General features: G+C 56.9%; 2 protein-coding genes and 1 long non-coding RNA gene across 16 annotated transcripts; 1 reads left to right on the top strand and 2 right to left on the bottom strand.

The window, feature by feature from the left end:
• Nucleotides 1–267: 267 nt before the first annotated feature.
• Nucleotides 268–8718, bottom strand: LSMEM2 (leucine rich single-pass membrane protein 2). 5 transcript variants are annotated; one of them, XM_009200717.4, is made up of 4 exons: nt 7549–8718; nt 984–1223; nt 709–894; nt 268–501 (listed from the first exon to the last, which is right to left on the bottom strand). In XM_009200717.4, exons 1-4 carry the CDS (start codon nt 7604–7606, stop codon nt 368–370), a joined length of 618 nt encoding a protein of 205 aa, XP_009198981.1. In that variant the 5' UTR covers nt 7607–8718; the 3' UTR covers nt 268–367. The 5 variants fall into 5 exon arrangements, with proteins under 5 accessions (XP_009198981.1, XP_017810930.1, XP_009198982.1 ...); XM_017955441.3 differs by having other exon boundaries at nt 709–897; nt 7549–8716; XM_009200718.4 differs by having other exon boundaries at nt 984–1094; nt 7549–8715.
• A 1159-nt stretch (nt 8719–9877) lies between these two features.
• Nucleotides 9878–22349, bottom strand: SEMA3B (semaphorin 3B). Of its 10 annotated transcripts, none has more exons than XM_003894392.5 (19): nt 21983–22349; nt 19248–19747; nt 17682–17870; nt 16749–16906; nt 16533–16595; nt 16020–16139; nt 15848–15941; nt 15538–15657; nt 13601–13746; nt 13398–13509; nt 13216–13285; nt 12988–13132; nt 12465–12684; nt 12113–12204; nt 11992–12033; nt 11586–11743; nt 11427–11482; nt 11199–11338; nt 9878–10745 (listed from the first exon to the last, which is right to left on the bottom strand). In XM_003894392.5, exons 3-19 carry the CDS (start codon nt 17788–17790, stop codon nt 10341–10343), a joined length of 2250 nt encoding a protein of 749 aa, XP_003894441.1. In that variant the 5' UTR covers nt 17791–17870; nt 19248–19747; nt 21983–22349; the 3' UTR covers nt 9878–10340. The 10 variants fall into 10 exon arrangements, with proteins under 10 accessions (XP_003894441.1, XP_009198992.1, XP_009198989.1 ...); XM_009200728.4 differs by having other exon boundaries at nt 12988–13129; XM_009200725.4 differs by having other exon boundaries at nt 19726–19747.
• Nucleotides 15504–20373, top strand: LOC103882069. Its single transcript, XR_643741.3, has 3 exons — nt 15504–15605; nt 18703–18848; nt 20131–20373. It is a non-coding gene; the product is annotated as an uncharacterized LOC103882069 (long non-coding RNA).
• Nucleotides 22350–27021: the final 4672 nt, after the last annotated feature.

The raw sequence follows: 27021 nt of genomic DNA, 5'->3' as shown, positions 1-27021 counted from the left end.
CCCTCACTGGGAGGCCTGGCAGAGTTTGGGTGATTGCTGTGGGGGCAGCTATTTCTAGACTTCAGAACCTGCCATCTGGGGTGGCCAGAGAGTGCTGACAGGCCACAGGAGGAGCCCAGAGGCTGGTGCCCCTTCCCCTGACCTTGGGCCACCCAAAACAAGGCTTTGGCACCAGAGACTTGGCTAGGCCTGGCTTGAAGAGATGAGGAGAGGCAGGCAGCTGTGAAGTTAACATCGGGTTCTTATACAAAAATCTCACCAAGGAAATAGTGTAGATGTGGCAGCCAGCAGTAGGGAAGGAGAGACCTGCCCATAGCCACTTTATTTCCCCCACACACACCCCCAGGCCCCAGATCCAAATGGCATCTCAGCTGGGTGTTTGGGTCTCACTGGAGTTGAGCCTCCGAAGCTGGCTGAGGCTGGCCAGGCGGAGTTTGAGTAGCGTCTCCTCCTGCGTGCGGAGCGTGTGTGCCATGATGCGCAGGGATTCGCTCTGCAGCACTGTGAATGGGAAGTGGGGGATCATCAGACCATGTGCCACCCCATGACCCCTGCAGACCCAGCCCAGGACCAGGGGCACCCACGGGCCTCCCACCCCATCTTTCATTGCTGCAGCATCTGCAGTTGGCTCCTTCCAGCTGCACAGAAGGGCCTCCCAGTCCCCCCCACCTTGCTGTCTATTCCTGCTGGCACCCTGTGCATCCATACCACTCAGGTAGACAGCCAGGAGTGCTAGCGCCAGGCAAGTGAGCACCAGCAGCACGAGCAGCAGCAGGAACCCTCCTCGTCTGTACACAGGGCTGCAGCCAGCCTGGGCACACAGTGATGGCAGCAAAACGCTCAGCAGCTCATTCCACGGCCGTGCCTCTTCAGTCAGACAAGGGCGCAGTGTGCCTGCTGGGTGGATGGGACATCGGTGGGGTGGTGGGTGCACCTGCTTTCGTCCCTTCCCCCAGCACATCATCCTCACTGTCCCCACTCACCTCCACTGTGTAGGTCGCTGATGGACTCCACCCGATGCAGGTGCACCTCCTGCACGTAGTTGGGGGCCAGTGGCCCCCTGCTCTGGCTGGGCATCATTTGTGCCATGGAGTCTGCAGGGGCAGCGCAGGCTGATTTAGCCAGTGGTGGGTCAACCCCCTTCCTTTTATCAGGTGCCTTCAGGCAGCAGGGACTTCTGGAGGATAGGGATAGTGGGGCATTTGGTTCCAAATCCCCTAAAACTGAGTGAGGAGTGACCCTTGATTTGGATCCAGGATGATCGCAGACCCTTACAGGCTTATTCTGTATACAGGAGCAGCAGGTACATTTGATTTGTTTCCTTCCAAGCACCCCAGGGACTCAGGCATTCCTCTGCCTGCTCATTTCTAGCAGTTTATCAGCCTTCAATGCTAAACCCGCAGCAAATGGAATTCAGTCCTGCCTCTTTTGTCAGTTCTCCCTGCAGACCCAATGCCTGGCATCTTCTGGTCAGAAAGCCCTATTGTAGCCACTCTGGTGCCTTTCCCTCCTGGCCTTGGTTCTGTGTTCGTTAACATACTCGGTGTGACTCTGCTGTACATGTGTGAACCCTGCTGTTTTCATTCATTTACTATTGGAGAGACCCTTCTTTGTTATACTGTTTCATATGCCTCTAAGTTCTCGCCCTTCACACATCTCTCTGAGGCTGCCTGGGCATCTAGGTTGTTTGCAGTACCCCTCCCCCCCCCACCTTTTTTTTGAGACAGTGTTTCACTCTTGTTGCCCAGGCTGGAGTGCAATGGCGTGATCTTGGCTCACCGCTGCAGTTCCCTTTTGAAATTAACCCCCAGGACATCTACCGTTGAGTATGAAGGTTTTTTCCCAATTTCCTGATAGTTACTAATTTCAGTTCCCAGAAGTGGAATTATTGAAATCAAGAGCAGGGTTTTGTGGGTTTTCTTTGTTTTTGTTTTTGTTTTTTTTTTTGAGATGGAGTCTCCCTGTGTTGCCCACGCTGGAGTGCTGTCGTGATCTCGCCTCACTGCAACCTCCACCTCCTGGATTCAAGCGATTCTCCTGTGTCAGCCTCCAGACTAGCTGGGATTACAGGCGTGTGCCAACACGCCCAGCTAATTTTTGTGGGGTTTTTTTGGTTTTTTTTTTTTTTTTTTTTTTTTTTTGAGACGGAGTCTCGCTCTGTAGCCCAGGCTGGAGCGCAGTGGCCGGATCTCAGCTCACTGCAAGCTCCGCCTCCCGGGTTTACGCCATTCTCCTGCCTCAGCCTCCCAAGTAGCTGGGACTACAGGCGCCCGCCACCTCGCCCGGCTAGTTTTTTGTATTTTTTGGTAGAGACGGGGTTTCACCATGTTAGCCAGGATGGTCTCGATCTCCTGACCTCGTGATCCGCCCGTCTCGGTCTTCCAAAGTCCTGGCATTTACAGGCATGAGCCACTGCATTCGGCCGTGTTTGGTTTTTGTTTTGGTTTTTTTAAGATGGAGTCTCCCTCTGTCACCCAGGCTGAAGTGCAGTGGCAGGATCTCGGCTCACTGCAACCTCTGCCTGCCAGGTTCAAGCAATTCTCTGCCTCAGCCTCCCAAGTAGCTGGGATTACAGGCGCCTTCTGCCACACCCAGCTACTTTTTATATTTTTAGTGGACATGGGGTTTCACCATCTTGGCCAGGCTGGTCTTGAACCCCTGACCTTATGATCCACCCGCCTCAGCCTCCCAAAGTGCTGGGATTACAGGCGTGAGCCATGGCGCCTGGTGAGATGATGATTATTATTATTTTGAGATGGAGTCTCGCTTTGTCGCCAGGCTGGAGTGTAGTGGTGTGATCTCAGCTCACTGCAATCACCCCCTCCTGGGTTCAAGCAATCCCCCTGCCTCAGCCTCCCAAGTAGTAGGGATTATAGGCACCCACCACCGCCCCCAGCTGATTTTTTGTATTTTAGTAGAGAAGGGGTTTCACCATGTTGGCCAGGATGGTCTCAATCTCCTGACCTCATGATCAGCCCGCCTGGGCCTCCCAAAGTACTGGGATTACAGGTGTGAGCCACCGCACCTGGCTGGTGTTTTTGTTTGTTTGTTTGTTTGTTTGTTTTTTGAGACAGAGTCTTGCTCTCTCACCAGGCTGGAGTCTTGGCTCACTGCAACCTCCGCCTCCTGGGTTCAACCGATTCTCCTGCCTCAGCCTCCCGAGTGACTGGAACTACAGGCGCGTGCCACCATGCCCGGCTAATTTTTGTATTTTTAGTAGAGACGGAGTTTCACTATGTTGGCCAGGATGGTCTCGTTCTCTTGACCTCATGATCCCCTCTCCTCGGCCTCCCAAAGTGCTGGGATCACAGGCGTGAGCCACTGCACCTGGCCTTTCATTTGTTTCAGACAGAGTCTTACTATGTCACCCAGACTGGAGTACAGTGGCATGATCTCAGCTCACTGCAACTTCTGCCTCCTGGGTTCAAGCAATTTTCCTGCCTCAGCCTGCGCAGTAGCTGGGATTACAGGCACGTGCCACCATGCCTGGCTAATTTTTGCATTTTTAGTACAGCTGGGTTTCACCATGTTGGCCACGCTGGTCTTGAACTTCTGACCTCAAGTCATCTGCCCATCTTGTCCTCCCAAAGTGCTGGGTTTACAGGCATGAGCCACCGTACCCAGCCAATATTTAATTATATTTTCTAGTTGTTCTTTAACTTGATTTCCAAAAATCCTGGTCCAGATGCCAAGAGCTCCAGATACCTACCTGGAAGCTGATAACAGTGGGGAAGAGCATTGTGGGGACACCTCCAGATAGAAGCAAGGATGGCCTTGCACTCTGGGACTGTCATTCTCAGAACAGTAACTCAACCTCCATGATTTACTTGAAACTGCCTTTTGACATGCTCAAAAGCAAGTACAACAAAAACAAGCAAGTGCTGCCAGTCATTATGTCTGGGTGGTGGGTTTAAGGTCATATTAAATTCTCTCTTTGGGCTGGGCACTGTGGCTTATGCCTGTAATCCCAGCACTTTGGGAGGCCAAGGCAGGAGGATCAAGAGTCTAAGAGTTTGAGACCAGCCAGGGCAACTTAGGGAGACCCCATCTCTACAAAAAATTAAAGATTAGGGCCGGGCGTGGTGGCTCACACCTGTAATCCCAGCACTTTGGGAGCATGAGGTGGGCGGATCACGAGGTCAGGAGTTCGAGATCAGCCTGGTCAACATGGTGAAACCCTGTCTGTACTAAAAATACAAAAAATTAGCCAGGCATGGTGACGAGCGCCTGTAGTTCCAGCTACCCAGGAGGCTGAGGCAGAAGAATCGCCTCAACCCAGGAGGCAGAGCTTGTGGTGACCCAAGCTCAAGCCACTGCACTGCAGCCTGGGTGACAGAGCTAGACTTCATCTCAAAAAAAAAAAAAAAAAAAAAATTAAAGGTTAGTTTGGTATGGTGGCATGCTTCTGTGGTCCCAGCTTCTCAGGAGGCTGTGGTGGGAGGGTTGCTTGAGCCCAGGAGGTTGAGGCTGCAGTGAGCTGTGATCGTGCCACTGCACTCCAGCCTGGGCAACAGAGGAAGACCCTGTCTCAAAAACAAACAAACAAAAAAATTCCCTGCTGCCAGGTACGGAGGCGCACACCTATAATCCCAGCACTTGGTGAGGCAGAGGCAGGCGGATCACAAGGTCAGGAGTTTGAGACCAGCCTGGCCAACAGGGTGAAACCCCATCTCTACCAAAAATATTTTAAAATTAGCCAGGTATGGTGACAGGCGCCTGTAGTCCCAGCTACTCAGGAAGCTCAGACAGGAGAATCACTTGAACCTGGGAGGCAGAGGTTGCAGTGAAGAGAGATCATGCCACTGCACTCCAGCCTTGGCGACAGAGCAAGATTCTGTCTCAAAAAAAAATTTTTCTCTTTGTACTTTGTGCTTTTCTCACACTTTCTAAATTGAATGTGAATTATTATAGGAAAAACACACAGTAAATGTTATTGTTAAGATCCCAAAAGAGGCCAGGCATGGTGGCTTATGTGTCTAATCCCAGCATTTTGAAAGGCCAAGGTGGCTGGCCGAGCGCGGTGGCTCATGACTGTAATCCCAGCACCTTGGGAGGCTGAGGAGGGTGGACCACGAGGTCAGGAGATCGAGACTATCCCGGCTAACACAGTGAAACCCCATCTCTACTAAAAATACAAAAAATTAGCCAGGCATGGTGGTGGGCGCCTATAATCCCAGCTACTCGGGAGGCTGAGGCAGGAGAATGGCTTGAACCTGGGGAAGGCAGAGCTTGCAGTGAGCCCAGATCGAGCCACTGCACTCCAGCCTGGGCGACAGAGCAAGACTCCATCTCAAAAAAAAAAAAGGCTGGGCGCAGTGGCTTGGCTCATGCCTGTAATCCCAGCACTTTGGGAGGCCAAGGCGGGCAGATCATGAGGTCAGGGGATCGAGACCATCCTGGCTAACCTGGTGAAACCCTATCTCTACTAAAATACAAAAAATTAGCTGGGTGTGGTGGCGGGCGCCTGTAGTCCCAGCTATTCGGGAGGCTGAGGCAGGAGAATGGCATGAACCTGGAAAGCGGAGCTTGGAGTGAGTGGAGATTGCGCCACTGCACTGCTCCAGCCTGGGCAAGAGCGAGACTCTGTCTCAAAAAAAAAAAAAGAGAAAAGAAAAGCCAAGGTGGCCAAGGTGGGAGGATTGGATTGGTTGAGGCCAGGAGTTCAAGATCAGGGAGACCTTTCTGTACACACACACACACACACACACACACACACGCACAAAGGAGGTAAACATTTCCTCCTACCAGGGGCCAAGCTCCTCTCCTGCGATGTTGAAAATGTTGGCAGTGGCTCACGCCTGTAATCCCAACACTTTGGGAGGCCAAGGCGGGTGGATCACCTGAGGTCAGGAGTTTGAGACCAGCCTGGTCAACATGGTGAAACCTTGTCTCTACTAAAAATACAAAAATTAGCCGGGCATGGTAGCACATGCCTGTAGTCCCAGCTACTCGGGAGGCTGAGACAGGAGAATTGCTCAAATCTGGGAGGCAGAGGTTGCAGTGAGCTGAGATCGTGCCACTGCACTCCAGCCTGGGTGACAGAGTGAGACTCCATCTCAAAAAAGCAAACAAAAAAACAAATTAGCCGGGCGTGGTGATGCATGCCTGTAATCCCAGCTACTCAGGAGAGTGAGGCAGGAGAATCGCTTGAACCTGAGAGGTGGAGGTTGCAGTGAGCCGAGACCGCACCACTGCACTCCAGCCTGGGTGACAAAAAATTTTAAAAAGTTGGGGCCGGGGCCGGGCGCGGTGGCTCAAGCCTGTAATCCCAGCACTTTGGGAGGCCGAGACGGGCGGATCACGAGGTCAGGAGATCGAGACCATCCTGGCTAACACAGTGAAACCCCGTCTCTACTAAAAATACAAAAAATTAGCCGGGCGTGGTGGCGGCGCCTGTAGTCCCAGCTACTCGGGAGGCTGAGGCAGGAGAATGGCGGGAACCCGGGAGGCGGAGCTTGCAGTGAGCCGAGATCGCGCCACTGCACTCCAGCCTGGGTGACAGAGCGAGACTCCGCCTCAAAAAAAAAAAAAAAAAAAAAAAAAAAGTTGGGGCCGGGCGTGGTGGCTCATGCCTGTTATCCCAGCACTTTGGGAGGCTGAGGCGGGTGGCTCACGAGGTCAGGAGTTCAAGACCAGCCTGGCCAAGATGGTGAAACCCCGTTTCCACTACAAATACAAAAATTAGCTAGGCATGGTGGCAGGCGCCTGTAATCCCAGCTACTTGGGAGGCTGAGGCAGAGAACTGCTTGAACCTGGGAGGCGGAGGTTGCAGTGAGCCGAGATCACGCCACTGTACTCCAGCCTAGATGACAGAGCGAGACTCCTTCTCAGGGAAAAAAAAAAAAAAAAAGTTGAAAATGTGATAAGAGGAGCTTGCTAGCTCTGTCATGGGCTATAAGATGGAGCCATGGAGCAGACAGTCCTATGTCCTGGCCAGTACTGGACCTATAGCTTCCTAGATTTCTGCTGTCCTGGCTCCTCTGAGCATCAGTACTTCTTATATGCAGTGGTGCAGTTAGGCGAGTGGCCACCAAGCTCTTGACTAGCTGAGTCTCAGTCTGACCGGGCCAAGGGACCCCCAACCCTAGGCAGTTAGGGATATTTAGACCCAAGTCAGGGGAGGCCAGAGGCCTATCTACTTTTCAGTCCATGGGACAGGTACCCAAATGCTTTCTGGAACCACTGCCCACCCCAATCCCAGCTTCCTCCCTTAAGAGCTGAACTGGCCAGGCAGCTGCCCGGATGCCCACACCCACCTGAGCACAGCCTGTAGTTGATCCACTCCTAACTGGGTAGCTTCCCCCATTCCTCCTTAATGTCCCTAGCAGGGGAAACTGAAGCAGGGCCTGAGGTGACAAGGGGTTCCAAGCATGGCAGGCTTTTCCTTCCTGCATAGGGGGCAGGTCCTTTTACTGGAGCTGGGGAATGAAAATGGGTAACTAACTTACTCAAGACAATGAGGTCAGTGGGACAGAGGGTGGGTCTCTCCATGGTCCACAAGGTCACAGGACTGAGGGCTTGCCCTCCCTCATGGTCACCCTCTCCTACCTTCTTGGGTCTCCTCAGGCATGGCAAACAGTGGGCAGTCGGGGGCCGATGATGGCATCCAGTAGCAGGACTGGACAAAGGCAGCAGTGGCTCCTTTGAGAGCCCAGGGAAGGCCTGGCTGCCTCCCAGTCTTGGCCTAAAATAGGCCTGAGCTCAGCCCACTGGGCTATATTTAGAGGGAGCAGCCCTCAGCCATGGGAAGGGGCAGAGTGATCCACGTGGGCCAGCCTGGACTATCTACCTGGTGAGGGAGCCAGCCAGGAGCCTGCCTCCACTAGTCTAGGTGCCCAGGGACCTTCAAGGGGAAGCGCACCTCCCTATATATCCAGAATGGCCACCCCAGGCTCAGCAAGGCCCCACATGGCAGCCAAGGCAGACAAGGAACCCCTGTGCATCTCTACTCGGCCACCCCTCCACCCCTGCAGACTCTTACCCACAGCCCAGTCATCTCTCCTCCCAGCGAACACAAGACAAGCAGCCTCCACTGCATGACCTGCTACCACACAATACTGTTGTTGTGTGTGTCTTATAGAGGGTGATGGACAACTGAAGCCTGATGAGGGCTCTGATAGCCTCACAAGTGGACAGATATACCCACAGCACCCATGCTGGCCAGTGGGTAGACCTAGGTTGGAGGCTGGTTCGTTTGTTACTAAGCTGACAACCTTAGGTAAAGGATCTCTCCTCCCTGAACTCAGTTTGCTCATGTGTAAAGTCGGAATAACAGTGGCTTCTCCCTGGCAGTGTACACTGAGAACCACATCTGGAGCATTTATCACAATCCACGGTTTTAGTCCTCCCCTGCTCCCATCTCCACAAGGGCAGACAGGTTGCATAAGTTTGTGTAAGGATGCACATTACTGCTTACCTTGAAGGGAGGAGGTGGTCCAGCTTCCAGCTTTCCCTCTGTGGTTGGATCCCTGTGCCCTTCCTTCCCAATGGGGGCAAAGCAAGACTGTGGGCTCTACTTCCTACACACCTCAAACCTGTCACTCCGCTGTCTCACACTGGCCTCCCTGATGTTCCTCAAAGTTAACAAGCTCATTACCACCTCAGGGGCTTGGCGGTGGCTGTTCCCTCCTGGAATGCTCTGCTCCCAGATAGCCCTGTGGCGGGCCCCTTCTTGTCAGGGAGCTCAAATGTCACCCCCTCAGTGAGGCCTTCTGCGTACATTCCTTTTTTTTTTTTTTTTTTTTTTTTTTGAGACAGAGTCTTGCTCTGTCGGCCAGGTTGGAGTGCAGTGGCATGATCTCGGCTCACTGCAAGCTCCGACTCCCAGGTTCACGCCATTCTCCTGCCTTAGCCTCTCGAGTAGCTGGGACTACAGGCGCACACCCAGTTAATTTTTTGTATTTTTAGTAGAGACGGGGTTTCACCGTGTTAGCCAGGATGGTATTGATCTCCCGACCTCATGATCCGCCCGCCTCGGCCTCCCAAAGTGCTGGGATTACAGGCATGAGCCACCGGGCTGGGCCGCATACATTCTTTTCCACATCACCCAGTTTTCTTTTCTTTTTTTGAAACGGAGTCTCGCTTTGTTGCCCAGGCAGGAGTGCAGTGGGGCGATCTCGGCTCACTGAAACCTCTGCCTCCCTGGTTCAAGCAATTCTCCTGCCTCAGCCTCCTGAGTAGCTGGAATTAAAGGCGCGTGCCACCACACCCACCTAATTTTTGTAGTTTTAGTAGAGATGGGGTTTCACCATGTTGGTCAGGCTGGTCTTGAATTCCTGACCTTGTGATCCGACTGCCTCAGCCTCCCAAAATGCTGGGATTACAGAAGTGAGTCACCGTGCCCGGCCCAGTTTTATTTTCTTCATAGCACTTAGTCCTGAAGTTATATTATGCACAATGTGCCCTGCGTGTCACTATTCTCAAAGTCCCTACAGAACCTATTCAGTCATGTGGAACCACTTTTTTCTTTTCTTCTTCTTCTTTTTTTTTTTTTTTTTTTTGAGGAGTCTCGCTTTGTCTCCCAGGCTGGAGTGCAGGGGCGACATCTAGGCTCATTGCAACCTCCGTCTCCCGGGTTCGAGTGATTCTCCTGCCTCAGCCTCCCAAGTAGCTAGGATTACAGGCGCGTGCCCCCACGCCAGGCTAATTTTTTTGTATTTTTAGTAGAGACGGGGTTTCACTGTTAGCTAGGATGGTTTCCATCTCCTGACCTCGTGATCCGCCCGCCTTGGCCTCCCAAAGTGTTGGGATTACAGGCGTGAGCCACCGCACCTGGCCGGAACCACCTTTAATACTCACCAGGCAACTTTGGACAGGAGAAACTCGGGCCCTGACACCGCCAGGAAGGTGCCCGAGACCACATAGCAAGGCCTAGAACTGGGGTTGTCTGCTGGGGCCATTCCAGCTTTGGCTGATAATGCGTTTATTGCGTTACTTTAGTACAGTCGGCCTGCCTCGCCCCACCTCCAACAGCCCAGCCTGTTCACAGTTTTCTGCTCACTGCTCACTACCCAAGGAGGTGGGGTCTGTCCCCCAGGGTGGGCACTCCAGGCACCTCCTCGGCCCTGGTCGTTGCTCTGGAGCCCACCTTCCCCCTCTCTTCCCTCCTGGCTGAATCCTGCGCCCGGCCTGTGCCGCCCTTCCTGGGGCTGCTACATTCAAGGGTTATCCTGTTAATAAATAAGCCCGCGCAGCTGCCCTCAGCCAGGGCCTGTCGGTTGGTGTCTCCGTCGGCCTGGGACTCCCAGTGTGCCCGGCCCCAACCCGTCTGTCTTTTCAGGGTCTATCTGGCTCCTCTCCCGCCTGTAGTCTGCTTGGTTCCCGGCGTGGGGACAGTCCGGTCACCAGTGCGTTACGCTCCGCGGCCCCCGCTCAGCGCGTGGCTCAGGAGCGTGGGTCCGCCGGTTACGGCCCTTCCTCCGCGACTCCGGGGGCAGTGACTGCAGCGCAGGCTGTGGGCGACACATGCGCAGGGAGTTCGCGCTGCCACCGCCGCCCGGCTCCACCAGCTGCAGAAAGTCCCGGTACCAGAGTTTGGGGCCCGGCGGCGCGGCGGGCGCAGCCTCCTCGGCCCGCGCCAGCCGTTCGGCCTGCGTAGCACTCAACACGTGCAGCGACAGGCGACGCAGCGGTTGCGTAAAGCCCTGCTCGACTGCAGCGCACAAGTACACGCCTGAGTCTCGGCGCCGCAGCCTGCGAAGCAGTAGTCCCCGGGCGGTGCGCTCGGTGCGCTCCTGTGCCAGCACCTGCGGGCAGGGGACAGCGTGAGGCGGGAGTGTCGGGCCGGGAACAGGGCTTCCAGGCCCTAGCACGCGACGGAAGAAGCAAAGAGTCATTGGGAACCGAGGTGGGGCGGGAAAGGGGTGCCCCCGGGCGCACATTTTAAGGCTGAGTGTTAGGGAGTTGGTGGTCTTCAAGGGAGAATCCGAACGAGGCGGGGTTTACATGAATGTGCGGGGTGGGTCAGGGACCTCAATGGGCAGGTGGAGGGCGGGTCTTCTCCCGAATTCAGGGGAGACGGGTCAGGAGCCCGGTTGGAAGCAATGGGGTCTCCGCAGCTTGTGGAGTGCAGGTGAGGGACCAAACGACGCGGCGGGGAGTGGGTCTGGTTGGGCGGGGCTTCGTTGGGTAGGGCGGGGCCTCTCCTGGATGCAGGGGGTGGGACAGGAGCCTGCCAGGGAGGGTGGAGTAAGGCTCACCTGGGTATGGGTTGTCACCCCTGCGCGCTGGAAAGTCCACTCTACGCGCGCCTGCAGCGAGCGGGGCTCACACTCGAGAAAGGCGCTGCTACCCTCCACGCCGAACACTCTGTGTTCCAGCAGCGCGGGACGAGACGAGTCTTGGGGCAGAAGAACGTCAGATTTAGGCAAGGCAGGGAAGGTGGGGCGTCTTCTGGGGCTGAGGGTAGGGACAGCTGGGAGACTCACCTCCCGAGCACAGCGTGCTGGGGTCGCCATTCCTTACGTCTTGCCGCCGGAACCGCCTGTGGGGAACATCGGATCTTCCATGAGCCCTTCTTCTTTCAGCCCCAGGCAGTGAAAGACCCTTCGCCTCCCTCCCGGCGGCCCAACCCCGACCCCGCCCACCTCTTGACACTGGGCTGGAAGCGCGTGCACGCGACCCCGTCCCAGGCGCAGTAGGGGTCACGCGCCAGACAGCATTCGGCGCAGACGCGGCCGTGGGCAGCGCAGCGGTGCAACGCGATCTGGGCCACCGCGCTCCGCGAGGCTATGTACAGCTGGTGCTAGGGGGCACGAGGGGCTCTGGGCTGACCGAGGGCGACCCCACGCCTGCCACCCATCGGTCAGGGATCCCTTCTCCCACTCGACAGATGGGAACACTGAGGTCTTACGCCTCAGGTCACACAGTCTGGCAAAGCCAGAGCCTGTACTCAAACGCGGGACTGCGAACTACCAAGAGGGACCAGAGGCTTGGGACACTCCAGGCACAAGCTCAGTCCATCCCACCCCCACCCCCATCCTGGTCACTCACCCTCTTGGAGGAGATTTGCATGCTGGTGACAGCGGCCGAGTCCTGAGAGGGAGGAGGGGCGACGGGGTCAGGGCTTAGTGGGGTGTGGAGGGGTCCCGGGCGACTGGGGTCGAGGCCTCACCTCAAACACGTGCAGCTCCTCCAGGAGCAGCCCCTCTGCGCTGGGCCTACTGCCTTTGGGGACCGAGATCACCTTCAGTACCGTGCCAGCGTCTGCAGGAATGAGAAGGGGTAATGACCATTGGTGCTCCCGGACAGCTGGAGCTAGGGTCTCCTCGCCTTTGAGGCTTCTACCCTCAGCATATTTGGGTTGCGAAGAGTGTGGACTGGAAGAGTGTGGGTTGGGCAGCTTCCAGAAGGTGGAAACACAGCCCAGGAAAGGATGTGGAGATGGGACTGAACAGGGAGAGCTTCCACCAGCAGCCCACAGGGCCTGGATGGGATCCTGGGGGTCGCTGTGGAGGGACCCTGACCTGTGCCAATGAAGAGGACGTCATAGTGTCCGTCAGCGGCTGCAACCCGGTCCGTGGCAATTTGAGTGAAGGTGTAATTGGCTCCAACTTGTAGGAAAAGAGGGCGCCCCCCAATGGGCAGGACAGAGTTGTACATGAGGGGGTGGTTCCGCGCAAACTGGATGACATCGTCGGGGAAGTCCTTGGTGGAACTGAAGGTGCCAAAGGTCTTGCTGGGGCACTGGGGGTGGGGGGAAGGAAGGTGCAGTAGGGATATAGATATGGGGGCTTGATAGGCGGCCCTCCATGCCAAGCCTCTGGGAACATGAAGGGGGATGGGGACAGAACCCTGCCCTGAGAATTAGAGAGGAGATGCAGCCTTGCCCTGGGAAGTCAGAGGCAGGAAACAAGCTTTGTCTTATGGAAACGTTTTCCCACCCATAACCAAAGGAAGAAAGCACATTCACCAAGAAGACCCCAGGCCAAGTTCTCAAACTCTTGAGGCTTTGAAGTGGGTTGTAGCAAAAGTTCCTGGGCTACGAACCATGCCTGGCCGCGGGTAGGGGACGCGACCCTGGTATGACACCCACTGGTGCATGGGCCCCTCCTTGTGTGCAAAGGGTCCCAGGAAGGCCCGGCGCACGTCGTTCATGCTGTACACGCACACTGCAGAACCCTGGAAAATGCTGCTGGAGGAGAAGACCAGGGCGGGGTGAGGGGCCCGGTGGAACCCAGCGGCCTGCTCAGGCGCTCCCTACCTCCCGCCCCTCACCTGGACGTGGAGAAGACAGCATAGAGCAGCGGGGTCCGGTGGTCCCGCGAGGACAACAGAAACACATCCTCTGCGGGGAACGGGCCTAGCTGGGGTAGGGCGCACAGCCCCCCTGCGCCGGGGGCTCCTGGAGTCTGCACCGCTACCCCCCTCCCCAACCCCATACCCACTCCCGCACTCACGGAGCTGATCGAAGTGGGTGTCGCCCTCGACGCCCGGCACTGAGCACACCAGCCGCGCCTTCAGAAACGTCGTCCACTTGTTGACCAGGCTGCGCTGGCCGCCCACGTCGTTCTGCCGGGACGATCAGAGGGGATGAGGGCGAGATCAGGGCAGGCAAAGGGGTAGGGGCAGGGTCGCCGGGTGTGGCCCAGGGACTCCTCACCCGGCAAATCTGGCCAACGCGGGACACGGACAGGCGTCCCAGTGCCGGCGCCGCCTCTACCGCCGTCTCACGAAAGAAGAAGTAGATTTTGTCGTCGTCTGGGTTCTCGTTCTCCGGGATCCAAAATACCTTGACAAACTTGGGCTCTGACCGCGGCAGGAGGCATGGGTCAGCGGGTCCTGGCCTCGCCTCCTGATACGAGACCCACGCGCTGCTTCCCCTTCCCGTTGCGCGGGCACAGCACACGGGATCACAGTGTCTGACCACCCAACCTCTAGGACCATGTTCAGTTGGCGCTCTGCGCCGACCGAATCCAAAGGATCAGGGCCTGCGAGGCAAGAAGCAGCCGCGAGGGGGCAGCAGAGACCGTGGCTACCTGGGGGCCCAGGCGGGAAGCCCGGCTAGTCTCCGATCTCACCCCACACAGTCGCCCAGCACCTTAGGCTCGGGTAGGAGGGAGATGAGGTAATCTGGTTTCACCTTCACTCATGAATCTTCCTCCCTAGCATAACCAGATGCTCCCCACTCCTGTTTCAAATCCTTCTGCTGGGTCCCATTGCTTTTTATTGTATTATTATTTTTTGAGACTGTCTTTCTCTGTCGCCTAGGCTGGAGCGCTGGATCTCGGCTCACTACAATCTCAGCCTCCCGAGAAGCTGAGATTACAGACACAGCCCACCACCACACCTGGCTTATTTTATTTTATTTTATTTTTTGAGACGAAGTGTTGCTCTATCGCCCAGGCTGGAGTGCAGTGGCACAGTCTCCACTCACTGCAACCTCAGCCTCCTGGGTTAGAGTCATTCACCTGCCTCAGCCTCCTGAGTAGCTGGGATTACAGATGCACACCACCACGCCCGGCTAATTTTTGCATATTTAGTAGAGACAAGGTTTCACCATGTTGGCCAGGCTGGTCTCAAATTCCTGACCTCAGGTGATCCGCCCGCCTCGGCCTCCCCAAGTGCTGGGATTACAGGTGCACACCACTGCACCTGGCCAATTTTTGTATTTTTTAGTAGAGACAGGGTTTCACCATGTTGGCCAGGCTAGTCCCAAACTCCTGGCCTCAAGCTATTTGCCTGCCTCAGTCTCCCAAAGTGCTGGGATTACAGGTGTGAGGCACTGCGCCCACCAGCCCCTAGCCCTTATTTAATTTTTATTTTACTTAGAGACAGAGTCTGCTGTGTTCTGCAGTGGCAGCATCATGCTCACTGCAGCCTCCAACTCCTGGCCTCAAGTGATCCTTCCATCTCAGCCTCCTGACTAGCCAGGACTACAGGTGTATGCATGCCACTGCCCCCAGCTAATTTTATTTTCTTTTTTGCAGAGACAGGGTCTTGCTTTGTAACCCAGGCTGGTATGAAGCTCCTGTCTTCAAGCAATCTGTCTGCCTCACCTCCCAAAGTGCTGGGATTACAGGCACAAGTCATTGTGCCCAGCCCCCATGGCTCTTAGAATAAATAACTCTGGCCCCTGACAGTCCAGACCCCCTTATCATTACTAGCTCTGCAAGTCTATTCCTTTGCTTGTTCCTGCATCCAGGCCTTTGCACTAGTTGCTCCCTCTGCCTGGAATGCTCATCTCTGAACTTTGCTGGCTGGCTCTCTTGTGCTTGGGAATTAGCTCATACTCCCCTCAGCACAGCAGCTTCCTTTACCCAACCCCCTCCACCCACCCAGTCTCCTTTTCACTTCCTCTCTTGTCTCTCTCTGGCCTCATGGCCATTGGACTTGATCTTATCATGTATGTGATCTGTGAACTCAAAGAGGTCACAGTCATACCTGTCGTATCTGTCTCTGTGACACCAGTGCCTGATTAAGGAGGGTATTTGGTAAGACCTGGCCACACCCACTGCTCACTTACTATATGGGCCTTGCTTGGCACCTGCCCTGTGGGAGGGTGATGGCCTCCTCCCACCAACCCCACCAGCCTCTCACCATTGAGCCAGCGGGAGTCGTGTGGCTCTGTTCGGAGACTCGGACGTTGGCCCAGGCTGCGAAAGATGGTAAAGTCTCGGCCCATGAGGTCTGCTGCCACCCCTGAGTATAGCTCCTCCCCTACAGACAGAGAAAGGGCTGCTCAGCCAAGCGGAGGGCTCTTGGGGCAGGAAGGCCTGGGGAGCTCTGGGAGCTCTCAGGGAGTCAGTGAGGCTATGGGGGAATTCCTGGAGCTCTTGGGGGTCTTGGGACTTTGTGAGGTTCGGCAGTTTCTAAGGGGTTCTTTTGGGGCCTTAGCCCTTGGACTCACCCACCAGCACGGAGGCAGCCCGATGCCTGGGGTCATAAGGACTCTTCCCCTTGCCATCCTCTATCCTTCCTGGGTCCAGCCGGAGCACGGGCTCCTGGGAGGTGTGGCAAGTTGTGACTACCAGGGCTTTCTTACCCTCCTGACCTCCCTCCCTGCCTAGATACGGCCTTACCTCTGCCCGGTGGCCCACTTCCACAAAGGCACAGGTTGGGTGGAAGGCTCCCGTGCCACAGGCCAGCAAGTGGGTGCGGTTGTAGGCGTGCAGCAATTTCACAAAGTTCATGCACTCAGTCTAGTAGGTTTGGAGGTGTGAGGTTTCCCCCAGGGACATGGCCTTAAGAGGTCCCAGCTCACCAGTGGCATCCTCACCCCTCTCTCTCTTTGGCATCCACCCAGGCAAGTACTAACATGGGCCACAGGGAACTGGGGGCCCTTGCTGACCAGCCCAGGCCTCACCAGGATGGGCGTCTGGGGAAGCACAGGCCTGCAAAGCCTCCATGACTCAGAGGCCCCCCAGAAGAATTACACGAGCCCCAACCCTGACTCACCACCCCCAGACCTCAGCCACCTCGACCTCCCTGCCCTCATCCCAGCCAGAACAGGCAGGCCTCTGTTTTAGCCCTGCCCTGTCTCTGGGGTGAGGGGTTGACCCTCCCCACTCCCAGCCTGGACAGCCAGCACTCACACCAATGTCCTTCCCTGCCCAGTTGCACTCCTCTCGCCATTCCACAGGGGCCGGCCAGGCCAGCTATGGGGAGGTTGGGGGAGAGGGGACACAGGTCAGGGACTTGGGATATTCTCTACCTCAGGGAGCCCATTCCTCTGAGTCTCTCCAGGTAGGCTGGAGTGGGGTCCTAGGGCTCCTTCCCTGGGCAGTGCTGGGGTTGGGGGACCCTGGCACCTTCTTGGCCCGCTTGCTGATGTTGTCCAGGCTGAGGGATGCCACATGGTTCTCGGCGCCCACAAACAGGCGTCCACGCTCCTCATCCACCAGCAAGGCCTCGTAGCAGCAGGTTCGCTCCAGGCTGAAAGTCTGGAGACCATGCCAGGCCTGGAGCTCTGCAGGGCAGGACACTGCTGAGGACTCGCCAGCCATGCTGGAAGCCTCCCCTAGGTCTTGCCTGGTGGTGACTCTATAGGCCAAGGTTGTCCTTAGGACTTGGCCTGTATACATGTGAGTTTACATGTGTGTGAGTTTACACACGCAAACCCAAGCCCACCCAGGTGCACGTGTGGAGCTGCCAGGGGAGGTGGTACACCCCCCCAGGAACAGGAAGGCAGGTTGAACTTGGGCACGCTCAGACAGGTGGTATCTCCAGGCAGGCACACTGGGAGGCCAGGCTCATGGACACCAGAGTCCTGGGGGAGACTGGCATGCAGGGATGGCCAGACCCCCAACTCCCAAAAGTCAGGCTGAGAGTTCCTTTCCTGCCACTCCACCACCAGCCTGAGCTCAGCAGAACTGCCTATTCACTGCCACTGCCCAGGGGCCACCCTCCTGTACCGGAGGCATGAGAAGGGGGCTCTGACTTCCCTGTTGCTCTGCTGAAGGAGTATCGCCTTGTTGGGGTTACTGAACGGAACAGAGACAAGGTCTGTTGCTATGGGGACAGGAGGGGTCTTCCTGAGAAAGCACGAAGAGAATGTGGGCAGAGGCTGGGGGCTGAGGCCCAGACAGGGTTAACTGGAGGTGGCCTGAGAGTGCCCACTAATCACCAGAGTCTGGTGACAGGCACGCACATGGGGCAACAACCAACACAGAGCCCCCTGGCCATACCGGGACCCTTTCCTGCCCACCTCAAGCTGGGCCCTCCTGCCTGCCAGGTGCACCTACCTTGAAAGGAGAGCCGAAGGCGTGGGGGGCTGGGGGTGGCACCCCCCAGCCCCACTGCCCAGAGCAGGGCCAGGCCTGGGATCATGGCGGCGGCCCCGACCCGCCCCATCTCAGCAGCTCGGGGCGCTCAGGGTTCAGCGGGTGTGTGTGTGGAGGAGCCTTGAGTTGCCCTGGACTCTGCCCCAGGATCTGGAAGAGAAGGAGTCGGCAGTGAAGGCGAGGGCGGGAGGCTAGGGAGGGGGAGTCCCCAGGGATCAGATTACAGCCCCTAGGGGAAAGAGGCTGGGGGGTCACATTCCACTTCCGAACCCTCCCCTCCGAGGGTGCCCTGCCTGGCCACAATCACAGACACACCCACGCCACTGGGCACACCCTCAGGGTCACCCTGCACTGGCAGGCTCGCCTCACCACGTCACCCTTCTCAGTAACCTCCCCTCTTGTATACACACTCACAGACATTAATTCACCATGCGCACCAACTTCATGCCAGCCTCGGCCTGGGAGGAGGGATACTGGGAGACATAGGCAAGGTCCCCATGTGAGAGAGGACAGAGCACCAACAAGGATGGATGCAGAGGGTGCCAAGTGCAATGAGCAAAACAAGCCAGTCAAAAGAGAGAGTGACAGGAGCGGGTCAGGCCTCTGGAGGTGGCAGTGTCCCCACAGTCCCGCAGAAAAACACAGAGACACTTTTGAGGCTGGAGTCAAAGGTGTGGGTGCCTGTGAATGTGAATGTGTTTTCGAGTGTCCCCTTGTGATGTGCACATGTGTGTAGTGTGTATGCACATGTGTATGCACATGTTTACATGTCTGTGTGCAAATATATAGTGGCATATTGCACATGTGTGGATATGGGTTGGTGTGCACATGCATGTGGCACCATGCAATCTATGGAGTGCATATGTGCGATATGTGCATATTTTGCACACAGATGTGTTGCACATTTGTGCATGTGCAAACGTGTGCACCCATAAGGGCATGCAAGTGAGCAAATCCAACTGCAGCATCAATCACTCCATAGGGAGAAGTGCCACCCAGGAGACCCAGGACCTGGGCAGAAGCCTCAGCCTCTGACTTGGGGACTGCTCCCAACCCAGCTGAAGCAGCCTCTGCATCTGAGCTTGAGGGCTGTCTCTCCACACCCCTGAGGAATCAAAGAGGGGCAAGGTGAGGCAGCCCTTCACTTGTGCCCCAGCCTCCTGGCCTCGCTGAGCTGGCCTTCCCTCTCAGTGCCTCCACAGCCTCTCTGAGCCTCTCCCTTCACTTCTCTCAACCCTTGAGGTTTCCCCGTCTTTGAGCCGCTTCACTCTAGGAGCCAGACACCTCCCCCGGGCCCTCAGCTGGGGCAAAGACCTGGCTGCCATGCCCAGTCTCCTTTCCAGGGGCCAGCTGGGCAGGTGCTGGACACAGGAGCCCAGGGAGTGGGGCAAGGTTCCAGGTGGGATTAAGCAAGTGGAGTGGCTGCTGGGGCAGGTTCCAGGCCCCTCCACCCACACTCCTGCCCAGCTCCTGGCCCCGTCCCAGGCCAGGACCCCCACCTCCCTCCTTCCCCCTGCTGACACTTGCCACTGCCTCTTCTCAGGTTCTAGAGGTCTTCCAGGCCACCACCGGCTGCCTTCTCACACTCCACCGAGGACTCCCGCAGAGGCACCTCTCCACTCTGGCCCCTTCCCACCCTGGGGCCGCACGGGACCCTCTGACGGCTCCTTTAAGGAGCAGCCCCCGCCCCCACCAGGCCAGCCACCGCCCCACGCGCTGCGCCGTAAAGTTTAGAGGGCGGATCGGGTGACCGGGCAGGCAGCCGGGCAGGCAGCCGGACGGGCTGGAGAAGGCGGCCAGGCGGGAGTGGAATGGGCACGAGGGAGGGGCTGGTAGGGACAACCCCTCCCCTATTGGGTCTCAAGGCAGTAGTGTGCCCCAGGTGGTGGTCCCAGAAGCCAGGTGGCCAGCCAAGGCAAGGGAGGAAGAAACCCCAGCTCCAGGGGCTCAGCAGGCAAAGGGAATCACTGGGTGGGGGCACCACCCGGGGACTCCAATATCTCACCTGTCCCTCCACAGGTGGGGAGCTGTGGGGAGAGATAATGGGGAGCTCAGCTGCCACCTCAGTTTCCAGGGACCGGCTGGGGTGGGCGGGCAGCCAGAGGTCAGGGGAGGGGCTCTCAACTGGAGGTCGGATGGGCCCTTGGGACCCAGTCCCGGTCCTTCCTCACCACTTGGGCCACTTAGTACTTCAGCGACCTGACAAGCAGTGGCTTCTTCCACGACAGCCAGATCGGGGAGGGAGAGGAGGGCAGGAGAAGGGCAGATGCAGGAGGAGCAGCAAATCTCACTTCTGCACCACAGGGCGGGGCCCATCTGGAGTCCCCCATCCTGGACAGGTAGCTCTGCATCACTGCTAAGAGGTTGGGGGGTGGCCTATGACCTCCCTTCCTCTGACCTCTCTTTCTAGGTTGGAGGTGGAACAACCCCCACCAAACCCAGAGCCGAAACCTGAGGGAGTTTTACAGACAGGATGGAGCTCCTGTAACTCGGAGCCTCAGTTGGGAATGACTTGGGGTCTTGTCCTGAAGCTTAGTCTGGTGAACATGCCCCATTTGTAGCATGAGGGGTACTTCTCTGGAGGGACTGTATGTTGACAGTGGCAGAGTGGAGCCCTCAAGTCCACCTGAGTGAATATACCAGGGCTTGAGAATGGGCTTTGATCCTTCCATCCCTGAAAAAGGCATTTTCCTACCACCTGCCAAGGCTGATGGGGCAGTGTGGGTATTCTAAGTGTTGCAGCTTTGTTGCCCAGCCCTGGAGGCCTCCAGCCAAGCAGGGACAGAGGTGGGAGCAGGTCCCCTGGAAGTGGAAGTGGGGCCATGCTCTCCTTCCTGAGCCTGAGGACCTGGTGTACCTGGCCTGGCCTGGCCAGCTGGCAGGTGAATAACAGGGGCCAATGGGAGCCGCAGGGCCCTTCAGGAGGGCAAGTGGAAGGACAGATCCCTGCCTAGGCTCGTGGGCTTCCTGGATGTGGCCTTTTCCCACTCCGGGAGTAGGTACCTGTAGTCTTGGACCTGGGCAGGCTCTCCTGGCCCCATGCAAGCAAACAACATTCTTTGGCTGTTTACAGCTTTCTACCCAAGCAGGCAGGATCAGCAAGTACCTCAGAGGCCCCCATCCACTCCCACCGTGCACCCATAGGCCCTCACTGCCATGTTTTCCAGGCCCAGGGGCCCGGTCTCCGTTTCATCACCCTGCACTTTCCTCCACTAGCGCTGCATTCACTCTGGGAAACGGGACCAGGACCACCCCCCACCATTCCAATAGCCTGGGATTCAACCCCCAGCCAAAAGGACTGGGCTGTCTCTGTCCCCACTGAGTGCTGTGCCCTGTCCTCTGTCCTCTAGATGTGTACCCTCCCTTGAGTAGGAATGGAGGTCCCCAGATATGGGAGGCCAAGTTGTCCCTGATTCCACATGGTCCCCTTTCTGTTTTTGTTTTTTTTTTTTTTGAGACGGAGTCTCGCTCTATCGCCCAGGCTGGAGTGCTGTGGCCGGATCTCAGCTCACTGCAAGCTCCGCCTCCCGGGTTTACGCCATTCTCCTGCCTCAGCCTCCAAGTAGCTGGGATTACAGGCGCCCGCCACCTCGCCCGGCTAGTTTTTTGTATTTTTTAGTAGAGACGGGGTTTCACCGGGTTAGCCAGGATGGTCACGATCTCCTGACATTGTGATCCACCCGTCTCGGCCTCCCAAAGTGCTGGGATTACAGGCTTGAGCCACCGCGCCCGGCCATGGTCCCCTTTCTGTTCCTCAGCCCCAGGTCCAGTGTGCCAGGCCATGGGTAGGGGCCCCCATGGAGGCCAGCATTCCAGGAGCAGGGTCACTGCCTGTGGATCACACTGGGGGCTGGAGCTCCTCGAGGATTCTACAATCAGGCAGCCTGGGCCTGAATCTCAACAGAATGGGGCAAAACGGGGGAGGCAGCTGGGGTCCCTTTTCCTGCCTGTACTCCTTCCCTGGGCCTCTCTCTTTTGAGAGAGCTTCCATCGACAGAGGCCTGTCTGGGTTCTTGCTCTGGGGCTGCCTGTCAGTGGCATGGCCTGCCACAGCCTTGGCTTTTCCTTCTGGAAAAACCTGGATTGTTGTGCCAAATCTCAGCACCTGCCTCCCCACCCCTGGCCACCAGCTGAGCCTGCCGCTTTGCCCATGCCTGGACTCCGGGTGGTGTGGTTGGTGTGGGATACCCATCTGAGGAAGGCTGTGGCAACCCTCCCAGTGCAGCCTGGGCTGGATGGGATCTTGGGCGCCCCACTCATACCTGCTTTAGTCATCAGGGCTGGTGGCTCCAATGAACTCTTCCTTGTTCTGGCCACGTAGAAACCAGGTCATGCTGCCCAGAGGACTTAGGCACAGTAGGGACAGGCGTGGGCGGCCATAGGATCATCACCTGAGGCCTAACTTCCCAGACACTCTAAGGCCCCGCCCCAGGGGCATCTTCTGGGGAAGCATCTGCAGGCATGTCCTCACCCCAGCCTGGTCTCCACATTCCCAGGGGACCCTGGCCCACCTTTTTTGAAAGATAAGCTCCTCCCCTCCTTTCCTGTTCCCCTTCCCTTCTGAGGGCCCTGTCAGAACTGAGATGGAGGTGCTGAGGGAGGGGCTACCAAGAACCCTGGGCCTTTGGCTGTGGCCCTACCCCCACCCGCCCCACCCCTGCCCTCCCCCCCTGCACATTCCTCCCAGGCTGAGGTCAGCCCCTCTGGGATGCAGGAGCTCCCCCCACCAGCCACATCACAGCTCTTCCCTCACTCCTGTTTTCCTCATTGCCCAGCAGGGAGGGCTGGGGGCGGGGCCTCCCTCTCCCTCCCTCCTCCCAAGCCCAGCAGGGTGGAGGGGGCTGTGCCAGGAATGCTGGAAAGTGGACTCTGAGGGCACACTGCACTCATGAACAGACATTCACATAAATACTGCATTCTCCTAACTGGCTAGGGGAGAGCCTCCCAGGAGTGCTGGGTAGGGGGCTGTGAATGCTCTGGGGAGGGCTGGGGAGTCTGGAGTCAGCCCCAGGGATCAACCCTCTTGTTAGTCCAGCAGGAGGCGTGGTTGACTCCCTAGCTGGAGTCTGCACCTCTCATCTTCTCTGCAGCTGCAGACAGCGCCCAGGCAGGTCTGGCACACAGTGGGGGTACCACAGGTATGCACTCTTGCTGCCACCTTAGCTCTGGGCATCTTGGGCACCCAGGCCTATGAAGGCCTCAGAGAAACCCTCCACTGCTGCCTCTTCCATCCCAGCTGAACAAGGCCCCTTCTTAGGCTCAGCTCTTTTCCCCTTTTGTTGTGCCCCTCACCCCAGTACTTCTTTTTTTTTGAGACAGGATCTTGCTTTGTCACCCAAGCTGGAGTGCAGTGGTAGGATCATGGCTCACGGCAACCTCAACCTTCCACCTCAGCCTCCCAAGTAGCTGGGACTACAGGCATGTGCCACCGTGCCTGGCTAATTTTTTTGTATTATTGTTATTTTTTTTTTTGGTAGAGATGAGGTTTTGTCATGTTGCCCAGGCTGGTCTTGAACTCCTGGGCTCAAGCAATCCTCCTGCCTTGGCCTCCCAAAGTGCTGGGTTTAGAGGCATGAGTCACCGCTCCCGGCCACCGCAGTACAATTACTTCCTAAACCCTCTGACCCCTGTGCCCAGGGTTCTACTCGAAGCTCCCTCCCTCCCCTGGGTGAAGACTCCTCAGTCTTCTCACTTCCCAAGGCCCCAACCCACCCCTGGCACTACCAAGCCTACTCTCCTGAGAGCCCCTACATTTTGTCTGTCTTAGGACAAGCACTGACCCCTTTACCCTCCCCCAGGTTGTATCCCTGGGGTCATTCTGCCACTTCTCTCCCCATGCCTCCCCTCTGCAGGACCGTGTCCCTGACGCCTGACTCGGAGAGCTTGCTGAAGTTTGGTAGGATTGCAGGCTCTTAGCTTGGCATTCACTGGGCCACTCTCTTTTTATTTTTTTCTTTCTTTTCTTTCTTTCTTTTTCTTTTTCTTTTTCTTTTTTCTTTTTTTTTTTTTTGAGACAGGATCTTGCTTTGTCACCAGACTGGAGTGCAGTGGCAGGATCATGGCTCACAGCAGCCTCCGGAACTCCTAAACTCAAGTGATCCTCCTACCTCGGCCTCCCGAGGAGCTGGGACTACAGGCACACACCACAACACAGAGTTAATTTTTGTATTTTTTGTAAAGATGGAGGTCTCACTATGTTGCCCAGGCTGATCTTGAACTCCTGGGTTCAAGTTATCCTCCTGCCTCAGCCTCCCAAAGTGTTGGGATTATAGGCCTAAGCCACCACACCAGGGCCACAGGACCACTCTTTGTAGCTTGGTGGGGGCCAGTCTTCCAGTGCTCCACCTGCCCCGTTTCTGGGATGCATTAGCTCTTTTGTTGCCAAGACTTTGTTTGCGCTGTGTCCTTCACCCTTTAGACCCTTCCCCTTGTCACCTGCTGGACTCCTCCTCACCGTTCATGATCCACCTGGCTGTCACCTGTCTTCTGTGTAATTCCAGTCTTCTGTGTAATTCCAGACCTGTGGTGTCAGGTTCAAGCCTCTGGGCAGGGCTCTGGGTTCCCCACTGTGGGGGAAGCAATAAGGGCTACAATCACTGGTGACCCCAGGACCCAGCGGAGGACAGGCACAGGGAGGCAGGAGATGGTGTGCCCATAGGAAGCCCTTCCACCTTCCTAGGCATGCTGAGTCTCCATGGGGTTGGAGGATGGATGGAGAATGGACACCCCTTAACCCTGTCCCAGTCCCCCAGGCCTTGACAACCCTGAACTCAGTGAGGTCAGAAAGCAGAAGGCAATGGGATGAGATGTCAAACTCTGATTTTTCTCCCAACAAGATTACCAGGGGCTGTGGGGCTGCATCTCTGGCAAGGGGAGAAAAGGACCCATGGCCTTGACTTTTGCTCCTCTTGGATATTAGTGCCCATCACCGTGTGACTGAGGGCTGAGTGGGTGGCAGGCATGGACACATTTGCTGCCACACACCTGCATACATACCCCAGCTGACTAGAGGCCATCCTCCTGGGTGATGAGAGGTGCTGCCTTCCCTCTGGTAGTCCATGGTAGAGATGAGGACCACTAGGATCTTTTGTTTTTAAGAGAAAGGGTCTTGTTATGTTGCCCAGGCTGGTCTCAAACTTTTGGCCTCAAGTGATCCTCCTGCCTTGGCCTCCCAAAATGCTGGGGATTACAGGCATGAGCCGCTACACAGCCAGGGTCTCCTTTTTTTTTGAGACAGAGTCTCATTCAGCCCCACAGGCTGAAATGCAGTGGCATGATCTTGGCTCACTGCAACCACCGTCTCCCGGGTTCAGGCGATTCTCTTGTCTCAGCCTCCTGAGTAGCTGGGATTACAGGCACCCACCATCATGCCTGGATAATTTTTGTATTTTAGTAGAGACGGGGTTTCACCATGTTGACCAGGCTGGTCTTGAACTCCTGACCTCAGGTGATCTGCCCGCCTTGGCCTCCCAAAGTACTAGGATTACAGGCGTGAGCCACCCGGCCCCAATAGTCTCTTTTAGGGCAGCAGACCCAGAGATTGGGGTCAATTTTGAAGTGGGAGCCAGACCAGAACTCAATAAACAATGCTGTAGTCTTTTTTTTTTTTTGGGGGGTGAGGTCACCGGCTCTGCTCGCCCAGGCTGGATTGCAGTGGCCGATCTCGGCTCACTGCAAGCTCCGCCCTCCCGAGGTTCCAGCCATTCTCCTGCCTCAGCCTCGGAGTAGCTGGGACTACAGGCCCATGCACCACGCCCGGCTAGTTTTTGTATCTTTTAGTAGAGACGGGGTTTCATCGTGTTAGCCAGGATGGTCTCGATTGCCTGACCTCGTGATCCGCCCGTCTCGGCCTCCCAAAGTGCTGGGATTACAGGCTTGAGCCACCGCGCCCGGCCTATGCTGTAGTCTTATCCTTGCCTCCTCCCTGACTCCCAGGGTCGTTAGGACTTGGCTGGCCATGCCACTGACCAGGCAGCTAGAGTCAGGGCTTGTATTCTCCACCCAACTGGTTTGGCACTCAGTTTGGGTGGGGTGGGGTGAAATGATTCTGGGGAACTGAGACAACTAAGTTTTCCTGACATCAGAAGCCATGGGGCTCCCTGGAACATGGGACTTCTTCCAGGCCTTGGCAGCTCCTGCAGCCTCAGTGATCCCTGCTGTAACCCTGGAGAGGGCCCTTTCCCCCTTCTGCAACGGGCATCCGGGTCTGCACCTATCTGCTGGGACAGGGGATGGGACGGGGGGTGTCTAGGCCTGGGGAACTACTGAGAGGCAGCCTGACTGGCTCCTCCTCACAGAATGTCCCTCTACTCTCCTCTCTCAGGCCTGACTCTGAAAGCTTGCCTCTCTCTTCCCAGCTGCTCCCCCACCCCACAAATGGGTAAAAATACCAACGTTCCCACCACATCAGTAGCCAGAGCAATTATTTCAAACGGGCCAGGCCCTCTGGGAGGCAGATCAGCTTCATGGCGGTCTCCACAGGCTGGAGACAACCCCCCCCGCCACGCTGGGAGCATGAGCCTGGGTCCCTGCCCAGCTCTGCATGTCCTGCTAAGGATCCTGGGCCTCACAGCTGCAGCTGCCCATGAGTGGAGACAGAAAGATGGGGCTTCTTAGGCTGGGAGGGCTCTGGGGATTCAGGGCCAGCGAGCATTGAATTTCTGGTGCTCCTCACCCAACTGCTCCTGAGGGTTGATGAATGGCTGAGGTCCAGCCTGGGACAGCTCCAGGCAGCAGGTGATGCCCAGGAGCCAACCTCATGGAGTCCCTTCAGTTGGGGTGCAGGACACCTGGGCAGCCCGTTCTTGCCTGCAGCCCCCTATAGCTGGGAATTTCCCAACCACCAAACACAAGGCTGAATTGACAGGCCGCCTCCACCAGTGCTGGGACAATAGAGCCTTATGCCCTGGAAATCTGAGCCTGGGTGGGAGGCCAGGGCAGGTGGAGGCCTAGCTGTCTGCACTCACGGAAGCCCTGCCCCCAGGATCCCACCCAGACCCACTGCCAAGACGGCACCAGGTCCATCCTGCCAGGGCCCCGCATGGCCCACCCAGGGAGGGAGGCACTGGGTGAGTTAGGCAGACAATGCCAGTCCCTCAATGGTCCCTCTGTGCAGGGTTCCCCCTCAGGACAGAAGGAAGGAACCATCTTCCGCCCGCTTCCTGCTGGGCGGGCATCAGGGCTCTGATGCTCCTGCTCGCACATCTGCGGCTCAGCGGGGTCCAGGCCTGGGCCTCTGAAAGAAGGCGGGGGACCTGGGTTGGGCGCGGGATCCTGTTCTCCGTGTCGTTGGCCCTCGCAG

The sequence above is a fragment of the Papio anubis genome, chromosome 2 (genome assembly GCF_008728515.1).
Source record: "Papio anubis isolate 15944 chromosome 2, Panubis1.0, whole genome shotgun sequence".
NCBI classification, from domain to species: domain Eukaryota; kingdom Metazoa; phylum Chordata; class Mammalia; order Primates; family Cercopithecidae; genus Papio; species Papio anubis.
This window is presented reverse-complemented; position numbering and strand designations above follow the sequence as displayed.

Coding starts and splice junctions, on each gene's coding strand:
- LSMEM2 (XM_017955441.3), bottom strand. CDS start 7,606: ATGCCATCATCGGCCCCCGACTGCCCACTGTTTGCCATGCCTGAGGAG. Junction 1,224..7,548: donor GCCTGAGGAGACCCAAGAAG/GTAGGAGAGGGT, acceptor CTCCTCACTCAG/TTTTAGGGGATTTGGAACCA. Junction 898..983: donor CAGCGACCTACACAGTGGAG/GTGAGTGGGGAC, acceptor CCATCCACCCAG/CAGGCACACTGCGCCCTTGT.
- SEMA3B (XM_003894392.5), bottom strand. CDS start 17,790: ATGGGGCGGGTCGGGGCCGCCGCCATGATCCCAGGCCTGGCCCTGCTC. Junction 16,596..16,748: donor TCAGCAAGCGGGCCAAGAAG/GTGCCAGGGTCC, acceptor ACCTCCCCATAG/CTGGCCTGGCCGGCCCCTGT. Junction 13,286..13,397: donor CACCCACTTCGATCAGCTCC/GTGAGTGCGGGA, acceptor CGTTCCCCGCAG/AGGATGTGTTTCTGTTGTCC.